This window comes from Syzygium oleosum, unplaced genomic scaffold, assembly GCF_021117445.2.
Source record: "Syzygium oleosum isolate NSW1041296 unplaced genomic scaffold, Sole_v2.1 Sole_v2.02, whole genome shotgun sequence".
Taxonomy (NCBI): Eukaryota; Viridiplantae; Streptophyta; class Magnoliopsida; order Myrtales; family Myrtaceae; genus Syzygium; species Syzygium oleosum.
The window spans coordinates 437503-464008 of record NW_026607486.1 but is presented as its reverse complement, the minus strand read 5'-3'; the positions used below and the strand labels follow the sequence as shown (position 1 = coordinate 464008).

At 43.6% G+C, this 26506-nt stretch overlaps 3 protein-coding genes and 1 pseudogene across 3 annotated transcripts; 1 reads left to right on the top strand and 3 right to left on the bottom strand.

Annotated features, from left to right (window-relative positions):
• The first annotated feature begins 289 nt into the window (after positions 1-289).
• On the top strand, positions 290-4564 carry LOC115692077 (uncharacterized). The gene is made up of 2 exons (XM_030618835.2): positions 290-1378; positions 4150-4564. Exons 1-2 carry the CDS (start codon positions 425-427, stop codon positions 4279-4281), a joined length of 1086 nt encoding a protein of 361 aa, XP_030474695.2. The 5' UTR covers positions 290-424; the 3' UTR covers positions 4282-4564.
• A 749-nt stretch (positions 4565-5313) lies between these two features.
• Positions 5314-6971, bottom strand: LOC115692036 (molybdopterin synthase sulfur carrier subunit). Its single transcript, XM_030618784.2, has 2 exons — positions 6878-6971; positions 5314-5896 (listed from the first exon to the last, which is right to left on the bottom strand). The coding sequence occupies exon 2, from the start codon at positions 5858-5860 to the stop codon at positions 5543-5545; it is 318 nt and encodes a 105-aa protein (XP_030474644.1). The 5' UTR covers positions 5861-5896; positions 6878-6971; the 3' UTR covers positions 5314-5542.
• An 8529-nt stretch (positions 6972-15500) lies between these two features.
• Positions 15501-16251, bottom strand: LOC115665299 (uncharacterized; annotated as a pseudogene).
• Positions 16252-23683: 7432 nt separating this feature from the next.
• LOC115668323 (mannan endo-1,4-beta-mannosidase 5-like) lies at positions 23684-25408 on the bottom strand. The gene is made up of 5 exons (XM_030589787.1): positions 25079-25408; positions 24793-24987; positions 24563-24685; positions 24264-24466; positions 23684-24050 (listed from the first exon to the last, which is right to left on the bottom strand). Exons 1-5 carry the CDS (start codon positions 25406-25408, stop codon positions 23684-23686), a joined length of 1218 nt encoding a protein of 405 aa, XP_030445647.1.
• Positions 25409-26506: the final 1098 nt, after the last annotated feature.

The window sequence follows — 26506 nt, the reverse complement described above, 5'->3', positions numbered from 1 at the left end:
CGATTCTTCTGAACATCACTAATCTCCACCGCTCCAGATATCTCAAAAAAAAAAAATAAATCATAAAGGTTATTATTTTTTTGGGTCTGACAATTATGAAAATTACAAAAACAAATGGTGGTAAAGTAAAGTTAGAGAGAGAGAGAGAGAGAATGTGACATCCTCGGTGGGTTTTTTTAGAGAGAGAAATGACGAGGGGAGGTGTGTGCTGTTGGTAAGAACACATCAACTGCTTCAAAGTTTTTCCCCCATTATTAATATATTGTCTCACCCATAAAAACGGCCTCCTCTTCCTCCTCCTCCACATCTTCCTTCCTTCCTTCCTTCGTGCGGTTCCGGCCGCCGCTCGTTCCTGTAAGAATTTCCCTCCTCTTCCTTTTCCCTTCTGGGTTTCTCGCGGCGCGACCCCCCCGATTTGCCTGCCATGGAAGGCGAGTTCCAGGATTGGGAATTGCTCCACAGCTCCTCCTCCTCCGCCTCCTCCGACGACACCGACTCGGTCGTCCGAGGGGTCAACCCTAAGAGCCTCGACGACATCGAGGCCGAATCCGGGGGCATGATCCGGCCTGATTACTTCTCGATCGACGGCTCCGGCCCGTACCCCAGGTCCGCCGCCGCCGCCGCCGCCGCCGCCAGCGAGGAGGGCGACTCCGTCCACTCCGACAACCCGAGCTGGATCGATCCCGCCGGGCCCGAGGCTCGGTACCCGCGGAAGGACTCCGGCGAGTTCTGGTCCGACTCCGGCAGCGACCTCTCCGACGAGCGCAAGCTCGTGGATTTGGATCCGAAGGTGGGCGAGCTCGTTGCGGCCGCGGCGTTGGCGGGGAGCGCGAAGGTGGCCGCGGAGGCGGAGGCGGCCGGGGGATTGGTGGGGAAGAGCGAGAAGTCGGGTTTCGGGTTGGGGGAGTTCGATTTGGGGGATTTGGGCGTGGAGGGCGAGTATGGTTTCTCCGGAAGCGGCAAGAAGGAGGTCGATGTTGGTGAAATTCAAGGTCCCGGCGAGGATTCTCCTAAGTTCTGGTCTGCTTCGGGTGGGGAGAGATTGGGTGCGATGAAACTTGGAGAGGACATGAGCGGGGAAGAGGTGTTGGGGGTTCGAAATGATCAGGCGGCGGAGGCAGAGGGTGGGGACGGAGCAGTCGAGGACGAAAGCCTCGCGATCAAAGCGGCGAAGCCGGAGGGTGATGAAGATAAAAGAGGAACGGTGTGGTGGAAGGTGCCTTTTGAGCTGTTGAGGTACTGTGTTTTTAGGGTCAGTCCCTTTTGGTCGCTCTCTGTAGCTGCTGCTTTTTTGGGATTTGTCATCCTGGGAAGGAGGCTGTACAAGACGAAGCAGAAGACCCGCACTTTGCAGCTGAAGATTACCGTGGATGACAAGGTCAATCTGCTTTTCTTTTCCTTGTCTCGATTGAACTCAGCTCGAGCCTTTTCTCTGTCCTGTTTGCTGATATTATACACGATGTGCTTTGAATTGGTAAAATTGGTTGGTTGTTTGGTTGTTTTCCTTCGTTGCTTCGCAAAGTGGCAACGTTCTTTGTTCTATGGGCATTGTTCTATTGACAAGACTGGATTCAAAATGCTATATACTGTTTCGTAGTACCCTCCCGTTATTATATACCTGACAGAGTGTCTGGATTGAGGGAATGACCATTCCATTCCCAGCCCATTCTTGATGATGACTGTTCCGTTTCTCGATTTTAACAGTTATTGGGTAGCGTCTATCTAGGTGTATTCTACTCGTTTTTATTCCCACGGAATTACCATTCCTTTGGTTCATTTCCACAAACCAAGCTTGCCATGAGAGTTACATGGCTGATTAATGAGGTTAAATTAACTTTTTTTGAAAATTTTTTGGAAGGGGTTGCATTGTTAATATTCCCATTCTTATCTCCAATAAATATTCTCTTTTTTGTATTGGATTGATGTCAATTCCATCTCCTAGAACCAATAACAAGTGCTTTTTTGACGTTGGATTGATGCCATAATTGTTTGATTGTCTTAGCAAGTACATGGTCGTTATGACTTGATGATGTTTCTTTTGTTTGGAGGTACTTCTGCTTTTTGTTGTTGTGGGACATTGCATTTTCTTTGAATTAGCACAGACGCCTGTCAGTCTCTCCTTCGAGGTGTACCTACTATCAGATCTTCATTCTCTCTTTATGTGTCCCAATCATTACTGCGCTGTGATTCTTATGAAATAATGGATGCTTCTGTTACATTATTGTTCGGCTTTTCTAAGAAATGTTACAGGCTCTGAGTAAGTTCTCTCATCCTCTATTCAGTTTTGGCACTTTCTCATTGTAAATAATTCTTCTGGTGGCTATTTTGGCCAAATTGTCAATTACCATCAAGTGCACTGATGTTGTGGCTGCTATGAAGTCCTTATATTTACGAACTTTGTGGCTGTATAATCTGCGTGGATCTATTAAGTTTTGAGTCAATTTGGTTGATGATCCCTTCAAGCACGTCCTTTTAATCTAGTTTGATAAAATTACATTTGAAAGCATGTTTCCACTACCAAGGTCTCGTCCTGGTGCAAATACACTGTACTCCAGCTTGACATAATATGGATATTTTTTGTTCTGCTGTCCACATCTGATAATCTACTCAAAAGAATGCTTAGGCTCACAAAGAACATGTTCACAATTTATAATATGTTTGGACTTGATGCTATTCAGGTTCAGTATTTGTTAAAAATTCCAATGCAAAAGCTTAAGCTGATAGGTGGAGGAGGCCACATGAATATAAAAAGCATTTAGGACCCGTTGTCAATCGATGGGATAATACTTCAACAATATTAGCGTTATCAATATTCACTTATAGCATGGATATGCCATTATGTTTAGCACGGTTAGGTTTCTTCTGGTAGTTGGATAATGAATTATTAAAAGCTAAATCTGAACGTGTAATTAATTTTCTCATTTAGCCGCAACAAAAAGGAGTAATTTTCTTATGTTAGCGGCAGGTACATAGTCAACCAGATTTTGATGCTTCTGATATTTTGATGTTGTGTGCTGATGGTGATTTCATCATTACTATGACATGTATAGCAAATTATCATTATGAGGAAAAATAATCTTATCCTCTGAGCATGCTGTCACATATGAGAGATGTGGAAATAACTGTACTCTATGACTAGTCATCTTCTGAGTTTCAGGCTGAAGCTATCTTATCAGATCTGGCGGTGCTTTACACTTTTCTCTAGGCACATCAATTCAGTTTGTGTATCCAAATGGATTTTCCATGTGTTTGGACCTTAGAAAATCTTTTTAATACGGTGCCGTTGATTTATCAAAAACAGGAAGGTTGACACAGTAATATACCCAAGTAGCACCTTAAGAATCTGTGCAAGTGCAGTATTCTTATCTAATTGCGTGGGTTTGTCGGAATCCTCTATACAGAAAAGAGAGAACCTGTTCTTCTTTATATAAAAGGGGTAAATAGTCTAAAAAGCTACTGTACTTTAGGGTCGAAAATACTGTACTTTGGGGTACACATTGACGAAAACGGTCCTGCCATACAACTTCTATCAGGTTTTAATGGAGCTAGGTCTTGAAACTCCACTAGAACCCCTTTAGGAGTTGGCCTGAGGTATTTTTTAATCATTATATACAAGAACATTGACTGGTTATCACCAAGTTCAAAAGTATGGAAACTCAACATTACAAAAAGGATGCACGGAAAAAGGTTCGGGCCTAGGAAAAGATTGGGCGTTGTCATCTTATACAAGAGTGTGACTCGGGAAAGAAAGACATGTACCCTATGAAAAGTTTTCACTATTATAGTAGATGTCCTATTCTTTCGAAATCTTAAAAGAAAAGGACATGGAAGTTTTTGTGTTTCAATAGTTTTATCTTCTTGGAAGAGACTAAAATACCTGATTGTTCACATTTGTTAAACAAGCTGTTGAGAAGTGCCTCTTCCGTACTATGTTAGAGTTGGAATGAAACTAGATGCTGTTTGTTGTACGCCTTCCTCTTGCCCCTCTCATTTTTTGCATGTTGTCAATGAAGAAGTAAGCTTTATATATAATTTGCCTGTTACTAAGACCGAGTTTGCCCTCCTTCGGGAGTTGAGGAACGCTTCGGGTCAAGTCTTTTTGCGGGAATCATATCTGACTCCCTTCAAATCTATGATTAATGCTCGCAGAAGGTGTCCCAGTTCATGAGTCGTGCAGCACGTCTCAATGAAGCTTTTTCAGTGGTGAAACGCGTCCCGATTGTGCGGCCTGCACTTCCTGCGGCTGGTGTTGCTGCATGGCCTGTCATGAGTTTGAGATAAACGTCTTTGAGACGGTCACAAGGAGCAGCAGTATGTTCACTGGGAAACTCTTCAGAGTAAATTGTCGTGTTTTTATTGGTATGTGTTGTATCGATGAAAGTGGTACAACTGTTTGTGTATAATCTCTCAAATATGTCTGTCTGGGCTTGTTTAAAAAGATATTGGACCTTGTGGGATTTGGCATTAAATCTTCTATCTTTTGCTGTGCTTTTTCTGGGGGTATGTACTCATGTAATTATGTTTCTGGTGCATATGAATGAAAAATCTGATGAAACCATTTTAATGTGAGGTACACCACATGCCCACGTTTCATTTCTCCTCAATTCATGCTCCCACCTGAGGCACCCCTGCAAAGGAATTTGGGAATCAAGTGTATGGCAGTTCCGATCTATTATCTGATACTCCGTTTGGTGAAGAAGATCCGATCCGTTATATATTCGCGCGTGGCGTTGTGGGAACAGGTGGACACAGGCCTTCGACCAAAGCTGGGTTGTATGTTTCATATATACTCGATTTGATTTAGCTCCACTGGTTATTAGTGAATAGAGACAATTTGACAAAAAGAATGCTGATGGAAAAGAATGGTAGTTACTGTGTGTTAGGAAGAACCTGCGATTTTGGTTAGGTTGTTAGTCAGAGTCCGCAAAATCAGAGAGGGTTCCGCTCAAATCAAAGTGTAACGTCGCGTCTCTAAACCGTGTCTGCCTCATAATAAGACATAACTTACGGACATGTCAACCTCCTCCCTGCAGGGACTAAAATGGCCAACTTCAAACGAAGGCAGAACCCCTGTCAGCCTCCTCTCCTCTCCTTAAGTATATTTCTTTCTCTAAAATCCACACGCATCAGATTCTGCAGTTTCTTAACAAGTCTGCAAGTTCAATTTGTTTTTCTTCTTTCTAATTTAGAAGACAAGACCACCTCAGTTGCATAGATAGTGATACCATCCTAGAGCCCGAATTTCTTGAAGTTCTTTAGACTGCTATGAAAACCCGAATTTGGCAGACTGTAGACTTTATTAAACATATCTCATTTGAGGAATTGGTCCTTGATGGGTTTTCCCATACAAATGCAAATCAGGAGTTAATCTTTACAGTGTTCCATACAAGGGAGGAAAGTGGTGTTTGAAACAAACAAATTACACACCAGTAACTGGGTCTTAGTAATTTCAACAGTACCCCTCTCTCTAGATGAAACATGTATGACATAATAGCTTGTGTTTGTGGGTGATGATTGCGCCAATGGCTGCTAACAGGAAGAATCATCCCCCGCTTATGGGAGGGATGATGGCCAGTTCGTCGTTCTCCTTAATAACGGTTGATTCGCTTGCATATTCTTCATTCAGTGCCAGAACTATGCATTGACGGATCTCTTCCAGGCCCGGAAATCTTACAGCGAGCTCCTTTAAACAGTCACTTGCAGTGCTACCAAAAGGGACCTCCAAACGCACATCACTCAACCCAGTCAAATCACGAGCTCTCGCAAAAAACAAGACTTTTATGCCAACCGACGAGCCCTCTTCCTTCTTAGGCATACATTGCATGGTATCATAATTGGATTCTCCTTTAACAGCATCCATGGGGAAAACACCTTACCAACTCATGAGATTTCTCGTCTGCAACCAGAAATCAACAATTTGAATCTACACAACATGGTTAGACCAAGTAAAACTCGCCAGTACAGTAGGATAAGCTAAGCTAAGCTGGCAGCAACTATTCTCGCGTGTAGAACAAGAACATACAAGGTCAAGCGAAGGTCACGAGATTGTTCAAATGAAAATTTCTCGAGAACAATACCAATCAAGGGTTTCAAAACTCAAAATCATGTAAAGATAATAATCTCAACAGCAAATTCAGCACAGAAATTTACCCACTAAGTCCTTAGATAATTATAAAGAATACCCACCAAGTCCTCTGAATACGTTCTTTCATAAACAGCCATCCCCGTTTACGCGAAGACAAGCTGAACATATACATATCATAGCACATAACAGACTATGAATTTCGATTGCAACTTCTTTTCACAGGGTTCAAAAGAGTGAAGCATAGATCCAGACCCACATGCATGATCTTCTTTTTCTTTATCAAGAAAACTCACTGGCACACACCAGTCAGTTACAAGAATTCTCTTGTGCCTCGAGCGCATTAATGGGTAGCAAGCACCATCATATATCCACTCAGGATTCACCAAATCCTAATAGCTCGACGGTCTCTTTTCTTTAACATTGCATAAACAATAAGCTTCAAGCCAATGTTGTAACGTTCCTATACCCACGGAAACCAATCCATGCTCAAAACACCAGACAAGTCAAAAGCCCAAATTCACGTCGTGACCAAACAGGAAGAGCAACAACACATGACGCAAGCGCATGGAGTTACTACAGCCAAAAGTCTCGATTTTGCGGATGCCCAAATAGAACACAAAATCAAACTAGCGGAATTCAGGCGATTCTGGTGATGGGTTAGCGACTGATCAAGTGAAACCCATCGAATTGGGTTCCAGAAAAGAAAGGGAATTACACAGGAAACTGGAACATCGGAACCCAGGAATTCATGCAGAGAGAGAGAGAGAGAGAGAGAGAGAGAGAGAGAGTGACCTTCAAATCCTTTGTAGACGTCCTTCAGAGAATCGCAGGTGAATGGCCGAAGAGGGCGTCTATATGAAGGGGCTTCTTCGGGAGCGGAAAGTCCACTCATTGATTATATGACTATTTCCACAGCTTTTTCTGTGAAGAGACGGAACTACCCTTTCTACAGTCTCGCGGGCCTATCCACGGCAAAAGAGGGAATTGCTAAAACATTAAATAAGAAAATTTGTGAAGAACTGAACAAAAATCTATTTATTAGATTATGGAGACTTGTGAGTGCTATCGAATGGAGAATTCCAAAGTCAAAAATCAATTCTGGAAAATGAGAGGGGAAAAAAAACAAAAAACTTCCAACAACCGAAAGCATTCGACTCATGTGAGGGCATTTTCGTCACTTTAGTTGATAAATATCGTGCATATAGCTCTTTAGAACGTGGAAATAATGCATCCCTTTATTTATTTTTTCTACATTAACAATTAATTTCAATCACCGATATCTCCATATATCTAAACGTTTGAGCCTTTTGAATTGGAAAAAAAGAGGTTGGAATCGTAAAAGTAGCAAAAATTGCAAGAGACAAAACGCAAAAAAAAGTAGGTCATTCCAAACAGAATCGTAACAAGCGCGTATTTCATCTTTTATTCTTATCATCTTATAATCCCAACCATTTCATTAAAAAGGGCCAAAATGACCTAATTAACAACAAAATGAATCCTGTAAGTGAGCTGACTTAACTGCACCTGTCTCTTTAGAACTCTTAAAGAAACAAAAGAAGATGTAAAAAAGAGATGTTCGTCTAATTTATATGCAAGAATGAGAAGAACTAACTTACAATCACGTAAAAGAAGAAATCACGTAGAAGAAGAGGCACAGTAATAGAAGAATAAAGCTCTTTTTAATTAGCAAAAGATATCGTAATTCTTTTACCATAAATAACAGATCTCCCCCAGTTTTCTATGTTTAAGTTTTTTTTTTATATTAAAATGAGGAAAAATTCAAAGTAAGGGCCTTAAAGTGCCATCATTTTCTCAAATAAAGGTTCAAAATGCCCACAGTTTCACAGATAAGGGCGAAAAGTGGCTATAACAATTTCAAATAAGGGCCTAACCTCGCCGATCGACCAAATTTTCCGGTCGGCGAAGGGCATTTTTTGTAACAGCCCGAATTTCGATGTAGTTCCGGAATCAATAAAATTGACAATATTTCGCATTTCATTTTAGTAAGTCTCGCCCAGAGCTGATCACTCTGGGGATACTAACCAATAGGGTATGGCTAATTAGAAAGCGGTACGTGGACCAAGGATCCGATCGCGAAGCGGACACCGATCACGAGAAATGATGAGAGAATATTGTCGCGACCTCCCCGAACCGGTCCCGCCGCCTAAGGGGTTTGGCTAATGGATTACTAAGTTAAACCTAGCTCGAGCTCTCCCAAGCCCATACCAATTCGCGACTTAAGTTTAAGTTGTTAACATGCAAATAAATTTCATCTAGGAGTCGCCACTAATCGATTTTTGGTGGGTCGATTAGACACCCAAGTAAAGCACGGGAGAAATGCTTTACTTCTACGAACCAGAGATTCAATGGGTACGGAAACTTAATTACACTAATTGACTAATTAGTGCCCTTTCGGTACCTAATCTTGTTCAATTCACCACCTAACGTGTTCACACCAATCGGGAGTCTCAAAATCCCATTCCTAACTAAGCTAAGGGAAGCAACAATTAATATCTAAACCTAACTTGCATAATCAATCGCATGCGAGATTAAATTAAACGCGCAATTCAGAGTGTGTGCACCAAGCAACGTGCGATCGAATGTGATAGTGATCACACAAAAACGGAGTGAAAAACAATTTTAAAACCTAATTTCCAATTTTTGATTTTTCGAAATTTTTTTAATTTTTAAAAAAAAATAAAAAAAAATTTGAGAAATTTTTTAATATTAAAATAATAAAATAATATATAAAGAGACCGGGTCGGATCTCCACATCCGACCCGGATAAAATATTTTTTTTCAAATAAATTTTTAATTAATTTTTTTTAATATTAAAATAATAAAATAATATAAAAATCGGATCCGGGTCGGATCTCCACATCTGACCCGGATCGAGACTGACCCGGGCGCGCCGGCCCGGGTCCACGACCAAACCGGGCTCATTTGTTGAGCCCGGTGTGGCGAAATTTTTTTTAAGAAAGAGGGCCCAGCCCGAAAAAAAAAAAAAATTTAAAACAAATTAAAGTCCAATCAAACAATTAAAACACCAAAACCCTAAACACTCCAGCCCACTACCTATTTCAGCCCCTCTAAATAAAACCCTAGAGTCAAACCCTACCCGGTTCGCGACCCACACCCGACCCGGAAAATGCGGCCGCCGCCCCGGATTACCAAAAACCCTACCCGACTACAGCCCGTGCGCCCGAGCCGACCACCGGTCGCCGACCCGACTCCCGGCCGCCACCCTGAGTCGCCCAACCTGGTTCGCGGTCGCCACCCGACGGCGAGCCGCCGATCCTACTAGCTCCGGCCTCCGCGGCCGGCGCCCCGCCTAGGTCCGCATCGCCGCCCCTCGGGGCGGCGAGCGTTTTCCACCCGGGTCATCGCCGTGGTGACCGGTGATCGACCGAGGCCATCCAAGCCCTGACGAAGGGCTGGACAGCCGCGAATCAGCCAAGTCCCGGCGAGGGACTGCCGGTCGCCTCCTCCCGCGGTCACGCTCGTGGCAACCGGCGTCCAACCGAGACCACCAGGTGTTCCAGCACAGAAAACTCATCAGCACATAGACAAATTCAAGGAGCTCGGTTCAGACACAACAACAAACAGTTGGAACGCGCGGCAAAAAACGATGGATTTCTGGCACGATCGAGGCTCAAACTCGCCGGAAAATCACACACAACAACACGCGGAGCAGTAGGACCGAGCCCGAGGTGTCACTGGCCGGAACTCGCGCAAGCCGGACGGCCGCGAGCTCCGGCCAGTGAGCCCAAGACAAGACCAAACGGCAGAAACAGGGGAAGAAAGAAAAACAGGGGAGGGGGGCTGTGGCACTCCCTATCCGGCTCGGCGGCGGCGAACAGCGGCGAACTCGACAGATCGGACTACGTCCGGTCGCCTCGCACGCCTCCGAGCCGAAGTCCTCGGGAAATCGGCCCCGGGTCAGACCAAACCAAAGTAAAATCCGGCGAGTGCCCGGATCCGGACCTACCGTGACAGAGGATCTTCGGCCACGGCTTGGGCACGGCGGTCGCCGGCGAAGGACCCCTCCGCCTCGGCCTCTCGCTCTCTCTTCGGAACTGCCTCTCTCGGGTCTCTCTCTCTCGGGTCTGTCCGTTCTCCCCCCTCCCTCTTGCGATCTCCCTCTCGGCTTTAAGGTCGGCCGGCAGGCGCGCATGGCCCCTGCCACCGCTAGCCCGCGCTGCCGGCCTGGCCCCGACCCGCGGATCACGCTGGGTGATCGCCTACTCCCCCGCGCCCCTGCTCTGCCTCTGCTCCTGCCTCTCTGTTGATGCTGTGGCTGTGGCATTTTGCCACTGTTCCCCGTCTTCTCCCCCCCGTACGCTCAGAAATGTTGACTGGGGGGAGGTTTGAACAGTGCGCGGGCCGGCCCACGCGAAAAATAAAAAGAAGGAAGAGCTAGATGGGCCACACGAGAGGATGGATCGACTAACTTGGCTCGGAAACCCTTTTTTTTTTTTTTTTTTTGAAATTTAAGTAAAATATGTCCTAATCGATCATGTTAATGCAAATGCACCTAATGTCTATATGGCATGCAATTTAATGAAAATATTTTTGTTAAGGGGTTAAAAGATTAAACCCTAATTTTTATGCGATAAAACCCTAAATGATTTGGGCAAAATTTAGGTGTCAACAGCTGCCCCTCTTTGAAGGGGAGCTCGAAGAGGTTCCTTTCAAATATAAGAGACGCCTAAATTTTGTTGACGGAGGGAACGGGATGATGCAATGCAAGAAAGAGGAGAGAGAAAATAAAATAAAATCTAAATAAACGAAAAGCATAGTTTAAAGAAAATGTGGTTTAAGGTTGGACCACAAACCTTTGGAAGCGTGGTTTAAGGTTGGACCACAAACCTTTGATGCGTGGTTTAAGGTTGGACCACAAACCTTTGAAGCGTGGTTTAAGGTTGGACCACAAACCTTTTGGAAAAACGTGGTTTAAGGTTGGACCACAAACCTTTGGAAACGTGGTTTAAGGTTGGACCACAAACCTCTTGGAAAGCGTGGTTTAAGGTTGGACCACAAACCTTTGGAAACGTGGTTTAAGGTTGGACCATAAACCTTTGATGCGTGGTTTAAGGTTGGACCACAAACCTTTGAAGCGTGATTACAAACCTTTTGGAAAAACGTGATTTAAGGTTGGACCACAAACCTTTGAAAAACGTGGTTTAAGGTTGGACCACAAACCTTTGATGCGTGGTTTAAGGTTGGACCACAAACCTTGGAAGCGTGGTTTAAGGTTGGACCACAAACCTTTTGGAAAAACGTGGTTTAAGGTTGGACCACAAACCTTTGAAAAACGTGGTTTAAGGTTGGACCACAAACCTTTGATGCGTGGTTTAAGGTTGGACCACAAACCTTGGAAGCGTACCTGGGTTTACATACCTGTAGGTTGGATCAGATTGCTCAGAGGCTCTTTGCCAGCGAGGCTTGAAAAGATTCAGTGAATGAGCACTCGGGGTTCTTCACCCGAGAATTTGATAGATTGTGCCTAAGTTTCTCACGAAGGACTTGAGGTGCCTAAGTTTCTCTCAAAGGATTTGACATAAGGAGCATGGCTCAGGGACATACCTATGAAGGCCCCATTTTTCTTTTTTTATTTTTTTTTATTTTTTTTTAAAAGAGGGTAAAAAATACTTACCTGATGTTTACAAGAGAAATAAAGGAAACTCCGGGCTGCAAAAGTTCACCGTGCAAGGAAGAAGACTCTGGGCTGCGAAAGCTTGCCAGGTCGAAGGGGTGCTCCGGGCTGCAGAAGCTCACCGTGCAATGAAAAAGACTCTGGGCTGCAAAGGCTCGCCAAGTCAGTAGGGTGCTCCGGGCTGCAAAAGCTCACCGTGCAATTCTGAGGCTGTAAACCTATCCATCAAGAAGATTCCGAAATGGCCACTGCACATCTAACGGAATATGTTATAACAGATGCCCTGGTAGGGAAAGCATACCGGGCGAGATTGATGTTATTCGAATGTCATGAATGACACTATCAAAATAATACATTCACTGAGAAAGTGTCGATTGCATGAGTGAATCAAACTAAATTCAATTGTTTGGAAAACATTCAATATCATTCAATATCACAAGATTGCCATCAGGCTTGAGAAGTGTTATTAATCATCAAATTCCCTTAGGAGAAAGTTTTTTGTCAAAATGATCTTAACTTGTGAAAAGGGCTTGTTAAACATGCCAAACAAGAGCTGCATAGTCGGAAAGGGCTTCTCATAACTCTCAAGAAAGCTATTTGATCCAATCCCTTAATGTGGGAAATAGTATGATCTCTCTGTATACCTCACATTATTCGTGTCGGAGGCTTCGAGAATCATTCGCAATAAGCACACATTGACCAATCCAAGAGGTCTTTTGTAAGGACTATAATGCGGGCTTAGTCATGGATGGTTTCAACAACGGATAAGCATTGACGGCTAAGAAATGAAATAATCATTGATCATCATTTTCGCCAGGTTTACAAGTCAAGAAACCTTTAGATGAGATAAGACAACCTTGCCTCCACTTCTTCAAGCGACAGCTTCTTTGTAAAGTCCTTATTTTCACTTGAATCATCCCAATCAGAAGAGACTTTGGGAAATGGTTGTAATATTGGTTCAGCGAAAGTCTCGAAAGGCTCAGAAATTCTCAAATGGGATTTAGGAGTTGGTGATTATCATGGCATCATTACCATATCATCCAATCTTTTTGAAGGCACTCGACTTTTGAAATCCAACTTGTCTCGAAAGTCCATTGACTAATCATTTTAATGTAAGAGCTTTGCTCTTTTCTCTAACGACTTTTGCATTTGCAATGATTTTTTTTTTGCAAGCATTTTGCTTTTGACATTCCCCTTTTTTTCATGAGAATTTTCTCTTGATGCAACTTCTTTTTTTTTTTTTTTGCTCTTTTTTTTACAATGGGCATTGGCCTTGCTTTTACCAGGCACACTGTTTTTTCATGCCCCCTAGTTTTCATTTGACTTTTGCTCTTTTCATTTTTTGAGTTTTTAAAACTTTCGAGATGTTTTTCATACTGTCTCATGAGTACCAATTGTCTTGATAAATCACGTGCTTTGCCCCAGTGTAGGGAGGTAATCACCATTCGGGCTTTAGAAAGGAATATTCAGGCTCAACTTGGCTGAACAAAGGGTATGAGTGTTTGGATAGAGAAAGAAATGCTCCTCTTTATTTTGGGATGTTTCAAGCTTCCATAAGTACTCACCTGAAGTTATCACAAAAAGATTAATACAAGTAAGGGCAAAGAAGTCTTTCTCATCTTTTCCTCCAAAGAACGTCAACCAAAACCTCCAAATTTGCCCCAATTGTGGGGTGGTTCTTGACAGGGGTATTTTGAGAATTCTTCACATTTAAAGGCTCAAATGGGCTTAACTGTGATCACCTGTAGTGTATAGGATATAAGAAGGAAATGCCTCTTTTCATTTCGATCTGTATACTATTCACGAATGAATCTCTCGTCCTTAAACAACACGAGTTTCTCTTTTTCGCTCCTCTCAAAGTGTTTACAGGACGTGTTTGGGAATGGTTTGTCTTTCCTCATCTTAAGTGTTTCTCACTTGGCATAATTTACATCTCCTTTCACTTCGTTGAGATCATCATGAATTGATCAATCTCCACAGGGAATTTTGATTCAAAATGAATGATCTGCCAAGCATCAAGGCAATTTTTGGATAAAGACGATTTTCAAAATTTTCGTGAAAAGTTTGCTTTCACAATTCTACTTTTGTGCTCTTTTCTCAAATACATCAGAAACTCCCCCATTTTTTCGTGAAGAAAATTTTCATTTGATTTTCATTTGAATTTTGGAGGAAGGGTACTTACCTGCGGTATGGCGACTTGGCAACCCTGTAAAGAATAAGAAAGAATGTGTTAGTTAAAGACCCTTTAGGGATTGGAAAATTGAGAACGATACAACATTACCCCTCGTTTGCATTTGTCCTTCAGGTCTTTAATGCTTCCTATCAAAGGAAAAGAGAATCATGTCAAGAATTGTATTAAAATGGATAGTTGGAAACGATACAATTTACCCTTCATTTGAATTCGCCTTCTTGGGTATTTGACAACGCCCCTTCATGCGCTTTTGTTAACATTTCCTAAATGAATGATTTGGCCTCATCGTGTTTCTTTTGTTGGAGATGTTGCTCATGTGGTCAATGCACGCCCTTTTTGTGCTGAATCGAATGACTCCGCTTTATCATGCATCATGGATGAGGGTTACTGCCCTTTCAGTGACCTGCCCTGTTTATCACCCTGCAAAAAAGAAATGGAATATGTTATCTCCATTCTCGATTGAACTTAATTTAGGAACGATACATCCTTTTGTGCTAAGTTGGATGGTTTTGTCACGATTTGTTGACGAGAGGCGTTGCCCCTATGATCAGATACACGCCTCTTCAATGTGTGTTGCCTCATCATGCTTGGAGGAAGTTGTTGTCCCCATGGTCAAACACATCATTTCATCTGCAAAACGAGAGATGACACTAGTCATTTCCATTCTCAGTTGGACTAATTTGGGAACGATATACACCCTTTTTTTTGGGATGGCGCAGTTCTGGGCTAAGTTGTCCTCCTCATGCAATCCTGTGGATTCCCGGGAATTTGCCTTACATCAACTCTTTTTTTGTCCTCACGAATTCTGCACAAAGGGGAGGAACAAGTCATTCTTTAAATAAATCGAATTTAACTTGGAACGATTACAACCTTTTGCTCGGGGGCACCATTTGATGGCTGATTCTTGCTCGTGTACATCCATGCCTTGAAGGATCATTTCGCGAACCACCGATAATCATCTCCACGCTGGATTAAATGCCGAGAAGCTATTTGAAGGCGTAAAAATTGCAACTACTAATGCTCAGCAATTCCAAATGGATCATAGCTCATTCCTCTTCTTGTCTTTTGACAATATTGTTTGGATAGTCCGCATCCATATATGTGGACCCGTCAAAGAGCTTCCCATGAGTTATAGATGCCACCAACCCAGGAAGTAGCCTTGGTGCCGAGGAATCTTCGTACATTTCTTCTTTTGAGAAGGTTGTCAAATTGATATGAGATTCTCCAAGATGAGAAATTTTTTGTGGACTCTGCTCTAAGAACAATAGGGATTACTTGAAGCACAAATTTTAAGAGCATTTCTTCATCCACGTTGACGATTGAAGAAAGAAGTGGATTCACAAATGTGACCCTAAGGTCAAATTTCAAATTTAGGAATGTTCAGATGTCATCCCTCCTCGGTCTCATTTCCCGAAAATGGTGACGCGTAAAGGCTTAGTGGATTCTTGAAATGGAGCTCTTTATGAACACTAGGGTATCATCGTCTATGCCAAGAGCCGCAAGTCCTTCCATCCTTCATCAGTGGGAGACTAGCCTTTTCCATATTGCTTCAAGGTAAGCATGAGAGATCATGATGATCTCTTACCATTAGTCAAATTTGAAATCTCCTTTTTTAAGCTTCCAACCATTGGCTCGAATTCTGGAAATATAATCAAGTAAAGCTGGTCTTCACTTGTGTCGGGATCCCTATTAGGCACAATGTCATGGTGCGTATCATACCTTCACGCCTGAGAAGTCTTCTTCTAATGTCCACGATTGCTAGTAGCGGAAGGTTTCCCCGATTTACAATGTCCAGAGAGACCTCAACAATGAAAATTATTCCTCCAATCTCGTGGTTCTTTGCAACAAAATGAGAAACTTTCTAATGAAACCATCGTGGAATCTCACTCCCAGCGATATTCAAGTTGTCCAAATGCTTTGGAGCAACCTTTTCAATTCTTCTCTTCACTACTAGGATGCATGCCTTGCAACCAACCAAGAATAAAATGCCTTAGACGCTTCATGGAGACCAGGGACATCAACTAAATTGCTACAATTAGTAAAGTCCAGCTCCATCTAAACCATCCACATTTGTCAAGTTGTACATGCGCTCCAACGCATTACAGTTCACCATATTTGATTCAAGCAAGCTCACGAGAGTGTGGAGGCAGATACAATGAGATAAATTGAGTTTTTTTTTTTTTTAGAAGTACAAGGCTCCCTCAGACTGGATGGAAAGATGGAAAAATCGTTACGACCCAAATCCAAATCCTGCAAGGAGGCAGTTCTTTCAAAATTATCGGGGATTCTTCCCAAAAATCCCCAAGCATGAGCACCCATTTCCTAAAGCCTTAGTTGCTTTGAATCCAGAAGTTGCCTCTATTCCAGTTTAAAATCTCAAGGATGCGAGCAGACTTCATCATGCAAATGTATGCATGAATCAAATGCCAATCCAATGTGTGTTCCAAGAGATTACTTATGGAGTTTGAGAAGACGGGCAGTATACTTTGAAACTTCAAGAAATTATGTCTTCTAGACCTGCCAATTTGTACTCTCTATGACGCAATTCCTTCGACGCTCATGCCTTGCTGCATGCGCCTCGAGTTCAAAGGGCCCACACTTTGGTTTTGTAGGGAAAGTGAATGCCAATCTCGAACAACCCTTTCATTTTACCTGTTTTCATAAAAAAATGGAAAACAAGTCAATTGCTGCATGAGAAGTTCTTATTGGAACGACGACATTTTACCATCCCAGAATGTTTCTCCCAAGTCTCCGTGGAAATTCAATCCATATGGGTGGATTGCAGCATCTCCAATTGGACCCAAGGCAAAAAGCTACTTATGACCTTGAATTTGAGTTGCATGATTTACAAAAACATTCAATTGGGTTCACAATCAATGTCCAAAACGCGAAACATGATTCCTACTAAGAATAAAGACGATGACAAAGTACAAAAAACTCTTGCATAGAAGAGTGCAAATCTCGTCCTAGCTTCTAAGTCCACTTCTTGGCGTGATCGAGCGAGAAGATTCCAAAGAAGGCCGTTGCGTATAACCTTCAAAAGGAAGACAATGTTAGTACGTGAATGGAAAAAGTGATCTCTCAATGAAGCCGCCTCTTATAACGAAAGCAAGGCGACGATACGTGCCCCATGATCCCTATTTGCGAGGATTTGGTATTTCGCCAAGGTTTCGTAGTAAAAGGAGACATTATTAAAAGATCAAATCGTGGCTATCAATCGAATGCCCATTCTATTCCAAAAGTTTAATGTGCAAGATGTGGCATCAATTGTGAAAAACTGATTTGTGATTTCGGATTTTTGGAAAGACGAGACAATTCTTGTTTTAAGAAAAATACATAAAATGTGATTTGAATTCCAATTCCGGAATGTGAACAAGAAATAATTTGTTGAAAATGTGATTTCAATTTTATGCCCCAAAATACAATCTTGACTTGGAAGAAATTCTATACAAACTGTGATTTTAAACCCATCATTGAAAATTTAGACAGGATCATCTGTTTTGTAGGGCCAAATCAGAGATGTTTGAGATTCATGCTCCAGGCTCACTGTCAAGAGTGATTGTCCGAAATTTTCAATTATGAGCTTAGATCACCTAGGGCATTCGCTTGATTTCCACGAATTTCAAAAATGAAAGTTTTGACCAAAAGTGAACAAGTAAAGAGAGAAATCATACTTACAGTGGATGACAAACTTTCAATCACATAAACATGCGAATGTAACGTGCAGCTCGACTTCTACTCTAGATGGCTTAACAAATTGGAGTTACGAGGGTGGGATGACTAGTCGCGGCCTCACGCACTAAGCCAAGTCCTCGTAACTCCGGCTCGGTCAAGAATGATACCCCGATGCGACGCGGCCTCGCGGGCAAAGGTAAGGATTCTTGACACCAAGAAAGAAGCTTTCGGGATTGAGTTGGGCAACCTCTACTACGCGGCCTCGCGGTCGAAGTCGTATCCAACTCAATACCATCCTAAACATTCCTAGTGCAGCCAGGTCCGGCAGCATGGTTGTGTGTGCAACAGTGTAGTGCTAAAACATTTAAAGCATGCACAACAGTTTATAAGCAAACAATGCTTCAAGCATCCGAAAAAATAACCATTCATTCCCCAAATCCCAAACCTGCAAAATAAGGGGTCAATGGCAAGAACATTCACGTTAGGGATGTATTTGAACAAGATAAACAGCCTAAGTCCTCTAAAAACTCCCCAGCGGAGTGGCCAAGCTGTCGCGACCTCCCCGAACCGGTCCCGCCGCCTAAGGGGTTTGGCTAATGGATTACTAAGTTAAACCTAGCTCGAGCTCTCCCAAGCCCATACCAATTCGCGACTTAAGTTTAAGTTGTTAACATGCAAATAAATTTCATCTAGGAGTCGCCACTAATCGATTTTTGGTGGGTCGATTAGACACCCAAGTAAAGCACGGGAGAAATGCTTTACTTCTACGAACCAGAGATTCAATGGGTACGGAGACTTGATTACACTAATTGACTAATTAGTGCCCTTTCGGTACCTAATCTTGTTCAATTCACCACCCAACGTGTTCACACCAATCGGGAGTCTCAAAATCCCATTCCTAACTAAGCTAAGGGAAGCAACAATTAATATCTAAACCTAACTTGCATAATCAATCGCATGCGAGATTAAATTAAACGCGCAATTCAGAGTGTGTGCACCAAGCAACGTGCGATCGAATGTGATAGTGATCACACAAAAACGGAGTGAAAAACAATTTTAAAACCTAATTTCCAATTTTTGATTTTTCGAAATTTTTTTAATTTTTAAAAAAAAATAAAAATTTTTTTAAAAAAATAAAAAAAAAAAAAAAAAATTTGAGAAATTTTTTAATATTAAAATAATAAAATAAAATATATAAAGAGACCGGGTCGGATCTCCACATCCGACCCGGATAAAATATTTTTTTTCAAATAAATTTTTAATTAATTTTTTTTAATATTAAAATAATAAAATAATATAAAAATCGGATCCGGGTCGGATCTCCACATCTGACCCGGATCGAGACTGACCCGGGCGCGCCGGCCCGGGTCCACGACCAAACCGGGCTCATTTGTTGAGCCCGGTGTGGCGAAATTTTTTTTAAGAAAGAGGGCCCAGCCCGGAAAAAAAAAAAATTTAAAACAAATTAAAGCCCAATCAAAAAATTAAAACACCAAAACCCTAAACACTCCAGCCCACTACCTATTTCAGCCCATCTAAATAAAACCCTAGAGTCAAACCCTACCCGGTTCGCGACCCATACCCGACCCGGAAAATGCGGCCGCCGCCCCGGATTACCAAAAACCCTACCCGACTACAGCCCGTGCGCCCGAGCCGACCACCGGTCGCCGACCCGATTCCTGGCCGCCACCCTGAGTCGCCCAACCTGGTTCGCGGTTGCCACCCGACGGCGAGCCGCCGATCCTACTAGCTCCGGCCTCCGCGGCCGGCGCCCCGCCTAGGTCCGCATCGCCGCCCCTCGGGGCGGCGAGCGTTTTCCACCCGGGTCACCGCCGTGGTGACCGGTGATCGACCGAGGCCATCCAAGCCCTGACGAAGGGCTGGACAGCCGCGAATCAGCCAAGTCCCGGCGAGGGACTGCCGGTCGCCTCCTCCCGCGGTCACGCTCGTGGCAACCGGCGACCAACCGAGACCACCAGGTGTTCCAGCACAGAAAACTCATCAGCACATAGACAAATTCAAGGAGCTCGGTTCAGACACAACAACAAACAGTTGGAACGCGCGGCAAAAAACGATGGATTTCTGGCACGATCGAGGCTCAAACTCGCCGGAAAATCACACACAACAACACGCGGAGCAGTAGGACCGAGCCCGAGGTGTCACTGGCCGGAACTCGCGCAAGCCGGACGGCCGCGAGCTCCGGCCAGTGAGCCCAAGACAAGACCGAACGGCAGAAACAGGGGAAGAAAGAAAAACAGGGGAGGGGGGCTGTGGCACTCCCTATCCGGCTCGGCGGCGGCGAACAGCGGCGAACTCGACAGATCGGACTACGTCCGGTCGCCTCGCACGCCTCCGAGCCGAAGTCCTCGGGAAATCGGCCCCGGGTCAGACCAAACCAAAGTAAAATCCGGCGAGTGCCCGGATCCGGACCTACCGTGACAGAGGATCTTCGGCCACGGCTTGGGCACGGCGGTCGCCGGCGAAGGACCCCTCCGCCTCGGCCTCTCGCTCTCTCTTCGGAACTGCCTCTCTCGGGTCTCTCTCTCTCGGGTCTGTCCGTTCTCCCCCCTCCCTCTTGCGATCTCCCTCTCGGCTTTAAGGTCGGCCGGCAGGCGCGCATGGCCCCTGCCACCGCCAGCCCGCGCTGCCGGCTTGGCCCCGACCCGCGGATCACGCTGGGTGATCGCCTACTCCCCCGCGCCCCTGCTCTGCCTCTGCTCCTGCCTCTCTGTTGATGCTGTGGCTGTGGCGTTTTGCCACTGTTCCCCGTCTTCTCCCCCCCGTACGCTCAGAAATGTTGACTGGGGGGAGGTTTGAACAGTGCGCGGGCCGGGCCCGGGAGGAATGGGCCGGCCCACGCGAAAAATAAAAAGAAGGAAGAGCTAGATGGGCCACACGAGAGGATGGATCGACTAACTTGGCTCGGAAACCCTTTTTTTTTTTGAAATTTAAGTAAAATATGTTCTAATCGATCATGTTAATGCAAATACACCTAATGTCTATGTGGCATGCAATTTAATGAAAATATTTTTGTTAAGGGGTTAAAAGATTAAACCCTAATTTTTATGCGATAAAACCCTAAATGATTTGGGCAAAATTTAGGTGTCAACAAATATTATAAACCAATGTGGATCAATCTTAGGAAAGGTAACGGACTTGGTTTGGCCAAGGCCAACGATGTACAATCGGATCGCAGGTGATTCTGCATGACCGAGAGTGCACGTGGCCAACCAATCCTGAACTTAAACCGGACGATCGTGACCTCTGGGATTGGTGATAATTTCTCATTCTCTCAATGATCAGGACCGTCATGACTCGGATAACCCTAGGTCGATACACGTAACCTCTAGACAGCCGCCCGTTAGTGAGAGACCCTAAAATTGGAAATCGAGCGAGTTTTAGTCACGAAATTGGACCCGGACTGGGGTCCCTAGGTTAGCAATACTCCTAAGTAAAGCGGGTTACACCTTTTTGACTGAAGCCCGTCTTAGTCCCGTCCAGTACCCCTAGCCACTGACCCTTTTGACCTAGAGGCTGCTATTATGAGTGTTGACTGCTGTTGCTGTATAAACGAATATTGTAAAAAGGTTTTCTATAGTAATATAAAGTGTACATATTTTTAGTAGCGATTGATTGTTGTCGTGCTATCCATTGTTTCGTATTATTATTGTCAGGGTTTGTTTATTTCTTCCGCTTGTGCTTGTTCTCTGTTGGGCGTTGGGTCGGCGACGTTTCCTGGGACGTCGCACTATAATCGACTGGAGGTAGGATGCTCGCGCTTTGTGGGGTACGGGGCGTGACAATTTTCGAAAGCAATTTTAACATAAATTTTAGTTAAAGTAGATTAAAAATTAAAAGATAATTAGAAAAAGAAAATACACGCCCCAGCCGTCCTGCCTGTGGTCATCGCCCCATAACCGGTGGTGCAGTGCCTCAACGAGGGCCGATGACCCTCGCTGCCCTCGCACAAGTCTAGCGGCCCTCCCTCAAACTTGAGCAAGGGTCGACAACCCTGGCCTAGACCGGGGAGAGGGTCGCTACCCCCTTTGTTCTGGCAAGGGTTGTCTACGACCCCGCTGCCCCACCGATGATGGGGTAGCGGCCACAAGCGGGAGGGCTGCTTGTATTTTCTTTTTAATTTTTAAGCTAATATTTTGAGTTTGTTTTATTATGGAAAGAAAAGAAAAAAAGGAAAAAAATAAAAAAAATTAAAAGAAGAAAATGCCCTTAACCCTGGTGATGTGAGTTTCTTTTTTGAGATTGACACGATCACTTCAAACTTTTATTTGAAACAAGGTTCACTATAGGCCTTTATTTGAGAAAATGAGGGCATTTTAGATCCTTATTTGAAACAGTGTCCACTTCAGATCATTGTTTGAGAAAATGAGGGCACTTCGAACCCTTATTTGAAAATTTCCCTTACAAAAAGTATATAGACATGGACAAAGCGATGTAGGATATTTGCTAATTAGAAACAATCACTCTGAAAAGAGAGAAGAGTTGGAACATTTAGATATATGATTAAGGCTTTGTTTGTTTCGCAAATAATGTGACATTTATGGAAAAAAAAATTTAGGAATATTTTATGATATTCGGCTGAAACGTGAAAATGAACTGAAAAATATTTTCCGTTGTTTGGTAAGAAAAATCTTAATTGATTTTCTTAAATAGACGTACACTATTCGGATGGGAAAATCACCAAAATTACTATCATGGGCACCAGCCGTCCTACTAGCATGGTTGGTGCTGACATAGATAATTTTACAATTTTTTAAATTTCTATTTATTTATTATTTATTTTTATTTCTTCTTCTGTTGGTTGCCTTGAGGCCTAGAGACCGGCAAAGGAAGAAAGAAAAAGAAAAAGAAAAAGAAAGAAAAGAAGAAAAATAATAATATATAAAATAATAATTAAAAAATTCTAAAAATTTTAAAATAAAATATTAAAAATTATCCACGTTAGCTCCAACCATATCACGTAAAACGGTAAATGTCCATGTCAGCAATTTCCGAGCCTAACGTCCCGGGCACCGGTGTCATAAGCTTGGTGTCGATGGACTCGGGTACTATTGCCGGGGTCTCGGGCACAGTTTAGAGAGATTGGGGCCCAATCTCGATGGACCTAGGCTTGGGCGCCGGGGACCTAGCCCCGTTGCCAAGGGCTCAGGAATGAGCATTGGAGTTCCGATGCCTAAGTGCAGAGTTTTTGGTCCAAACACCAATGCCTAGTCATACTTTGGGAAATGATTTCCAATTTTTTTAAAGAAAAAATCATTTTTCTGAATTTAAGTTTTGGTAGGAAACATTTTCCATTGACTGAAAAAACATTTTCCATTGACATATTTTCCTAAGCGAACCAAACGTTGGAAAATGATTTCTAACGTTTGGTTCACAACGTTTGGTTTGCTTAGGAAAATGAGAAAAATGTTCTCTTGGAAAATGTTTTCAGGGTTTTCCGGTGTTCGGAGGGCGGAAAACGTTTTCCGTGGGAAAATATTTTCCTTCCCCCCTCACAAAATAGCCTAAGTCTACGGAAAATGACTTCCGCTTCTTCAAAAGCGGAAATCATTTTCCGGAGCTTCTTCTTCTTCTTCACTAAGGTCGCCGGCCGCCGCCAGATGTCGGACGTTGGCCATCGGTCGCCGGCCGCCGCCGGACGCCGGACGTTGGCCGTCGGTCGCCGGCCGCCGGTCGCCGGCCGCCGGACGCCGCTGCCGCCCGCCGCCGGTCGCCGGCGAAAAATATTTTCCGAAACTTTTTCATATTGGTCGCCGAACACCGGAAAATTATGTTCCAGAAAAATATTTTCCAGGAAAATGACTTCCAGGAAAATATTTTCCAAAAGGAGAATATTTTCCGCCAAACGAACGGAGCCTAAGATGCGGATAAATCTAAAACCATAAGAAGTTTGTTCAACTAAAGTTCGATACACTACTCATCAGGGACATAATAATTCAAGCGTCGCTGCTCAGCCTAGTTCACTAAGGAAAATTCAGCATCTCGTTAGCTAAGAACTGTTTGATTTTCATTATCTGAACGCTAATCGCTGCGTCCATAGCTCTTCGTCTTCAATTACTTAACCCAAAGTGCGTTGAAGAGATGTCATTCTCGCTGATTGCTGAGAAATAATTGCATTTGTGGATGGCTCGTCTGATAGTACGATCTCGTACCCATCATCGTAGGAGTCCATCCCCTCGGCCAGAATCTGCCACACCAGGCCCCCGCCGATGGTCCCTCCGTTTCTCGCGAGGTTGTAGATGTCCAAATAGACGGTGTTCATGTACGCATCCCGCACGCTTATGCTGTAGTCGGGGTCCTTCTTCGATTTCCCGAACTCGGTGAAGACCAGCGGTTTCCTTATGATCGCCTTCGCGTCGACCTGGTGGCTTTCCAACCACCTCTGCACGAATGCCGTTTGAGCATCCTCGTCCTGACCCGACAACCTGTCGATTGGAGCATAATGTTCGCACACCATGTTTATGAGAATTTGTGTGTCGACAAAAACAACAATTCTCGTCTCAACTTGTGCATATTTCATGCTCATGCAAATGATTTTTCATTAATTAAGCTTCTAGCTTGAACTATGATTGAAAATTTGGACCAAAGTATTCTGTTGCAGCAAAATTTAATGTGACAATACACTTCGAAAACATTACCAAATATCAGGATATGCATGGATTGTCGCGAAATCGATCTCTCTTATGAGATTGTTCTTGATATAATCCGTCCCGACTTGGTAGCCTGGGTTATACTGCTTCCGATCCGGCATGGAATCTCCGTAGAAACCTTCCATGCCGATTGCCAGCAAGTGCTTATTGTCAATCGACTTCACATAGGATGCCATCTCTTGAGCCCAGTCCTGAATTTTATTTTATCCACAAAACTACAACTAGTAAACAATGAACGGACCAAATTCTCAAATGTCACGGAAAAATGAACATTCTCCGTCGCTTACATTTACAGTATCGCCAGAATAATCAACCTGACAACGAGGTTCATTCATTAGCTCCCATCCCATGATGGTTGGGTCGTCTCTATATGCGACGCCGGTGATCGTATTGACCCTCGTTAGCACTCTCTGAGAAAAAAAAAGTACTCAAGGATGATCAATCATGTAATTCTGAATAAGTGAAAAGAAGCCTTCAAATTCTTTTGCTGATCTCTTAATTGCTTGTTAATTTTTACCTGGACGTGGTTCTTATAGTACCCCTTCACAACTGCATTAGTGTAGAAATCGTCATCGTTGTTAATGGGGATGCCGGCATTTCTAGCCCATTGAGTATACTGAGGCCTCCCTCCATAGTCATGGTAGTTATTGCTCAAACTCAAAATGAGTCGAACCCGGTATCTTCTCGCCTCCGAGATCACGAAATCAAGGGCCTGAGGAAGTGGTTATCAGATTCGTCTCTTACTCAGTTCAGAAACTTCTTCCCTAACGCAAAAAAATCAAAGACATAGGGCGAAAAATCACCTGGAAAACACGCTTGTTGTAGACACCGGGAGACGTCTGGAGAGCCCGATCACCGCCGTCACTGAATGCCCACGTCCTACAGACGCTAAGACCCGCTGCCGAGGCCTCGCGGAAGACGTTAGACACCTTGATCCTATCAGTCGGCTCGGTGGCCACGTTCATCATCCAGTAGGAGTTGAACCCATTGAAGAGAAAGGGCGAACCATTTAGGATGAATTGAGTGCCTCTAACTTGAACAAATCCTGAGGGCGCTAGAACCCTAGCTTCACAGACTAAAGGCACCAGCGCAATCAGGCCCAGAATGCAGCTAAGTTTCCTCAGGCATGCCATTTTGCTTAATGCAATGCTAGTTGTGTCTCAAGAAGAGGACGGTGGGATGGATTAGGCTGGGGTTGGTGGGCATTTATAGGAAATGTCTGATGAGGCTTGAGAGAGAGAGAGAGAGAGAGAGAGAGAGAGAGAGAGAGAGAGAGAGAGAGAGAGAGAGAGAGAGAGAGAGAGAGAGAGAGAGTAACTGAAGGCGTTAATGCAAGTACCAAAAATGGTATTGAAAATGAGGAAAAATCATAAGTTGCGAGGAGATGAGGAAAATTAAAGACGGTGTTGAAAACGAGGAAAAATCATCAGTTGCGAGGAGCTGAAGAGGAAAATGAGTAAGGAGGAAGGAGGTGCCGTGCATGCGGTGGGTTTGCATCTGGCTGGAAAGAGACAACAGGCGTGATAAGAGACCGAACTCGACTGAGCATGTATTGGTTACGTATTCTAAAGCTTTCCGGTTGATACGTGAACGCATGCGATCGATTTCAACAGAAATTCCTTAGGATCTGCAATGAAAGTTGGATGCTAGAACATGGCAAGTCATTGATGGCTTGACCCAAATGCATATGCTCTTGATCTTGTGACATATTGATGTTGCCCAAGCAAAATACAGCAGAATTTCCAAATGAGAAATGTTGAAAACACTGTAAAAGGTCTTTTCAAACTAATTTGTTAATCGCAATCGTGTTTCGGCAAAACTCGTGCTCCGAATTCGTGCATCACAAGTTCTTTACTTTGTATTTCAAAGAAAAAAAACTATATACTTTCGTTACACTTAATTTTCTGTGATTAATTAGGTGGACAACTTCGTGGTGCATTGGGTTTACATCAAAACTATCATCAGCATATAAATATCGCCCTCCACCTGGCTATACCCATTTACTTTGTTTTTACTTGGAATACAAGCCCATCCCGGGAGCTCATGACTAGGGTTTCCTCTCGAAGAGCAAATTACTCTCCAGAGTCCTCTAAGGAAACTTCAGGGCTCGCAAAAATTAACATGAGATGTTAGATTTTAATCTTGCAAAACCGAGGCACTATGTCACAAACATCTGTCAAATTAAGTTTTGGAATCAAAGTATGTCCAATGGCATGATCACGAGTGCGAAT